This window comes from Buceros rhinoceros, unplaced genomic scaffold (genome assembly GCF_000710305.1).
Source record: "Buceros rhinoceros silvestris isolate BGI_N320 unplaced genomic scaffold, ASM71030v1 scaffold28236, whole genome shotgun sequence".
Classification (NCBI taxonomy): domain Eukaryota; kingdom Metazoa; phylum Chordata; class Aves; order Bucerotiformes; family Bucerotidae; genus Buceros; species Buceros rhinoceros.
In genome coordinates, this window is record NW_010416219.1 from 2,886 (window position 1) to 7,499 (window position 4,614).

Genomic DNA, 4,614 nt, shown 5'->3' on the forward strand with positions numbered 1-4,614 from the left:
GGGGTCTTTTCTTTCCCTGGCCCTCCTTGTGCGAGGTGCCTGAGGAGCAGCAGTGTGCTATGTCCTTGTCACCTCATGTGTCCCTCATTGTCCATTGCTTAGGCTGAATGGCTGCTACGAGGCACTTTCAGGGGGCAGCACCACCGAGGGCTTCGAGGACTTTACCGGTGGCGTGGCAGAGATGTATGACCTCAAGCGACCGCCACGCAACATGGGCCACATTATCCGCAAGGCACTGGAGAGAGGGTCCCTGCTGGGCTGCTCCATCGATGTAAGCGGTACACTGGGATGAGTCAGGGGCTCTGCCCCAGCGATGGCCAAAACAAGGCCGTGCAGCCTAAGTGTCAGCAGTCCCCTCGCTGGGACTCTGGGTGGGAGGCTACTTCTTTCCCCGCTTAGCAGAGCAACCTTTCGAAAGCCAGTGTGGCAGCGCAGGGACTGTGCGTGGGCTGCAGCCCAGCTTCTGTGAACGGGCTCCTTTGAATGGAGCAAGTGTCTGCCTATAGCTCTGGCCATGTCTTGTGTCTATGAATTACGTGGAGCAGGGTTTTACATCCCCTCACTCTCATGAAATCCTTTCTGAAGTTTCCTTCCTGAGGTTTGGTTGGTTCCCTGATGGATCTTCAGGGCCCTCTGGCAGGGAAACTCCCTTCAAATTGTCCTCAGCCAGCAGCCTTTGAGCACAGGGAGCTACCCGCCGCTTCTCTTGGCTGGAGCAGTGCAAAGCAAGGGGAATTCTCCTCAGGATGGAGGGAAGGGATAGGGATAGGACAACGTTAATTTAATCATATTCACTTGAGCTTTGCATGTTCTCTTCAGATCACAAGTGCCTTTGATATGGAAGCAGTGACCTTCAAGAAGCTGGTGAAGGGCCACGCCTATTCTGTCACAGCCTTCAGAGACGTGAGTTGGCTAGATGAGACTTCGATAGCAATAAAATAACCTGGGCAGTGGCATGGGATCAACCTTCTGTGTCTGGTGACTGGCAGGTGAACTACCGGGGGCAGCAGGAACAGCTCATCCGCATCAGGAACCCCTGGGGTCAGGTAGAGTGGACTGGAGCCTGGAGCGATGGGTGAGTCGGGCCGATGTGCCAGTGGGCACTGCACACACAGCAGTTTAGTGCACGGTGCTGCCGAGGGCGTGTTCACAGTGTGCAGTGCCCTTTGCATCAGAAAAGAGGGCAGTTGAGAGCCAGCTCTGAAGTGCTCTCAGTTCAACCTCGAGTAGTCCTCATCTAACTGTCTCTCTTCTCTACTCCAGCTCCTCTGAGTGGAACAACATTGACCCTGGCGACAGGGAAGAGCTGCAGCTAAAGATGGAGGATGGAGAGTTCTGGTGAGTACCAGAGCAAAGTGCTCCTCTTCTTCAGCATCCAGTCTGGGAAGGACCAGAGGAGCTGGGGAGAGATCAGTGATCATCTGAAACACATGACCTGCCTCTAATGAGCTGGGTTTCCAGCACCGGAGAGCCTACTGGTGTTTTCGTATCTGAATTTTCCTCCAAAATTCAGCCAGAATAAATGCAAAATAAAAATCTAGGAAGGGTAAGCATCCCTTCTTCCCTAAATCCAACAGCAGGCTTTAAATGACCTATAACTGCTCAGGGTAAAAGATCTTGCTGTCACTTAAATCTCCCAAAACGTAGGCTGGGTCCAGAGCTGCTTGCGCTCTTCTCTCCCCCTCGCTCCCAGTGGTGCCTTGGCCTCAGCCCCTGCCTGCCTCCCACAGGATGTCCTTTCGGGACTTCATGAGGGAGTTCTCCAGGCTGGAGATCTGCAACCTGACCCCTGATGCCCTCACCAAGGATGAGCTCAGCAGATGGCACACACAGGTGTATGAGGGCACGTGGCGCCGGGGAAGCACTGCGGGGGGCTGCAGGAATCACCCAGGTATCTCTGCCTCTACATCTCCAGTCTTGGCAGTGTGGTGGAGCTGGGTATGTCATCCACACATCCTCTTCCAGCAACATTCTGGATCAACCCCCAGTTTAAGATCAGGCTGCTGGAAGAGGATGATGACCCTGGGGACGACGAGGTTGCCTGCAGCTTCCTGGTAGCTGGTTATGTCATCCACACATCCTCTTCCAGCAACATTCTGGATCAACCCCCAGTTTAAGATCAGGCTGCTGGAAGAGGATGATGACCCTGGGGACGACGAGGTTGCCTGCAGCTTCCTGGTAGCTCTGATGCAGAAGCACCGTCGGCGAGAGCGGCGGGTTGGGGGTGACATGCACACCATCGGCTTCGCAGTCTACGAGGTAACCCCTGTCCTCCCTACGCTGCTTCCGTGGGACCAGCTCAGCCCTGCCAGTCCCACATTGACCTGGCACCCCAGTCCTCAGGGAAACTTTTCCCACCTGCTTTAGCCAGTGTGTGCGTTAATGTCCCCCATTTCATACTCTCTGCAGCTGTGGGGGATGGGGGCAGGTACTGGGATTCTGATTATTTTTCCCTTTTTTCTCCTCCCTGCAGGTTCCTGAGGAGGTACATCCTGAGCCGGAGCATAGCCCCTCTTGAAGGGGAGCACAGGAGTGGGCAGGGATTGGTTAATGCACGTGCACGTACTCATGTGCACCTGGAGCTCCAACCTGCTAATGGGTGCTGGGCACCTCCATGCGGGAGGGATGGCTTCTGCTGGGATGGGCAGGGCAGGGATGTCCTGCCTGAGGGAGCCGGCTTTGCTGCTGACATTCCCTGTGGGTCTTCCCCATTGCGGGGCTGCGATCCACAAGTGTGTTCATTCTCCCAGGCCCAGGGCAGCCAAAACGTGCACTTGAAGAAGGACTTCTTCCTGCGAAACCAGTCACGGGCCCGGTCTGAGACCTTCATCAACCTGCGGGAGGTGAGCAACCAGATACGGCTGCCCCCAGGCGAGTACATCATTGTGCCCTCCACCTTCGAGCCACACAAGGAGGCCGACTTCATCCTGCGGGTCTTCACTGAGAAGCAGTCAGACACGGAGTGAGTCCCTGCCTGATCAGGAGATGCCCTGTGTCTCTAAGCAGTGGGACATTTCCCCATTGCAGGCAGGCTGCTGGCTGGGCAACCTGCTCATCACTTTATTTTCCTCCTGTCTGCCCCCAGGGAGCTGGATGAGGAGATCTCGGCAGATCTGGCAGATGAGGTAGGAACCGCCACTTTGGTTCGGTTGGTGCTAATGCTCTGGGGCTTGGGAGGGGAGAGCTGCTGCAGGCAGGAGGTGGCTGCCTGCGTTGGGGATGTCGCTGTGGCTGAACAGGTGCTGGCAGGGTCTAGGCGACTGGGATGTGGTAAGTTACAAAGATGAGAGGAACGGAGGAGAGTTTCCTTTCCAGTTTGTGTTTGCTGAGCCTAGGAGGCAGGGCTCGGTTGGTGCTAAGGCTCTGGGGCTTGGGAGGGGAGAGCTGCTGCAGGCAGGAGGTGGCTGCCTGCGTTGGGGATGTCGCTGTGGCTGAACAGGTGCTGGCAGGGTCTAGGCGACTGGGATGTGGTAAGTTACAAAGATGAGAGGAACGGAGGAGAGTTTCCTTTCCAGTTTGTGTTTGCTGAGCCTAGGAGGCAGGGCAGAGTTCGGGTTTGACCACTAACCTCTTCTTTCTGGCCTCCATCACCACAGGAGGAAATAACTGAGGATGACATAGAGGATGGCTTCAAGAATATGTTCCAGCAGCTGGCAGGGGAGGTGGGTATGGCTGCACTAAGCTCTGGGGGGCCCTGGCCTGAGGAGGGGATGGGATGGGACGGGACCTCTGGCCATGAGAGCTCCAGCCCTCCCCATGCTTGCTCCGTCCCATTTTGCAAACCAGGCAATCTCAGCCGTGGCTCAGCCCAGCTGCCCCCAGGGTCGGTGTGACAGGAGCAGATTTGAGGAAGGGGCATCCAGCTGTGGCCCAGACTCTTCTGGCTATGCAGGAAGTGCAGTGGCACCCTGATGTTTTGTGACTGAAGCAGAGATGTTTAGGCAGGAGTGGGGTAATGTCCTCAAGTATGGTAGAGAGCAGGCAAGGGGTGCTGCTAACTCTGCTCCTGCTGCAGGATATGGAAATCAGTGTCTTCGAGCTCCGGACTATTCTGAACAGAGTAATCGCTAGGCGTAAGTGCTACCCCTCCCACCCTTTGCTCCCCACAGCCTAAACTTGCTCAGCAGGTTGGGTTTTGATGCATGGGCTCAACCTCCTCCTTCCTCCTCAGACAAAGATCTGAAGACTGATGGATTCAGCTTGGACTCCTGCCGCAACATGGTCAACCTGATGGATGTATCCTCTTGGCACTGTGGCCAGGGCCCAGCTTCCCTGATGCTCAGCCTGGCAGCAAGGCTTCTCTGCAGGAGCTTGGGCTTGACTCTCTGGCCCTTCTGGGGCTGTTCAGCCAGGGGAAGGAACGGGTCCTTGTGGCTTCAAGGCCAACTGCCCTACACCTCTGGTTTAGCAGAGGTTTTTTGGAAAAGGTTATCAGTTCCCCTGCTTGCTTTGGGTTCTAGCTCCTCCACTAGAAGCCCAGCCCAGCTTCATTCAGATGTTCAACCTTCCCCTCCAGGAGGAAACTCCCTGTGCTTCCCTTCCCCACAGGCTCCCCAGCATGATGTGCTGTGATGCCACCTAGCCTTCGAGGTGTTCCTGGAAGGGAAAGAGAGA

The 4,614-nt window shown here is 55.9% G+C and overlaps 1 protein-coding gene across 1 annotated transcript in view; it reads left to right on the forward strand.

Moving 5' to 3' along the window:
* Nucleotides 1-4,614, forward strand: part of LOC104494850 (calpain-1 catalytic subunit) — a gene marked incomplete at its 5' end in the record, with an annotated part of 9,718 nt that overhangs the window by 2,877 nt on the left and 2,227 nt on the right. Inside the window, 12 exons of the mRNA XM_010137737.1 lie at nt 103-271; nt 820-903; nt 990-1,075; nt 1,264-1,338; nt 1,731-1,891; nt 2,090-2,259; nt 2,474-2,485; nt 2,751-2,962; nt 3,086-3,125; nt 3,597-3,662; nt 4,016-4,073; nt 4,172-4,236. Of these exons, the coding sequence (XP_010136039.1) occupies nt 103-271; nt 820-903; nt 990-1,075; nt 1,264-1,338; nt 1,731-1,891; nt 2,090-2,259; nt 2,474-2,485; nt 2,751-2,962; nt 3,086-3,125; nt 3,597-3,662; nt 4,016-4,073; nt 4,172-4,236 (1,198 nt within the window). The remainder of the gene's footprint in view (nt 1-102; nt 272-819; nt 904-989; nt 1,076-1,263; nt 1,339-1,730; nt 1,892-2,089; nt 2,260-2,473; nt 2,486-2,750; nt 2,963-3,085; nt 3,126-3,596; nt 3,663-4,015; nt 4,074-4,171; nt 4,237-4,614) is intronic.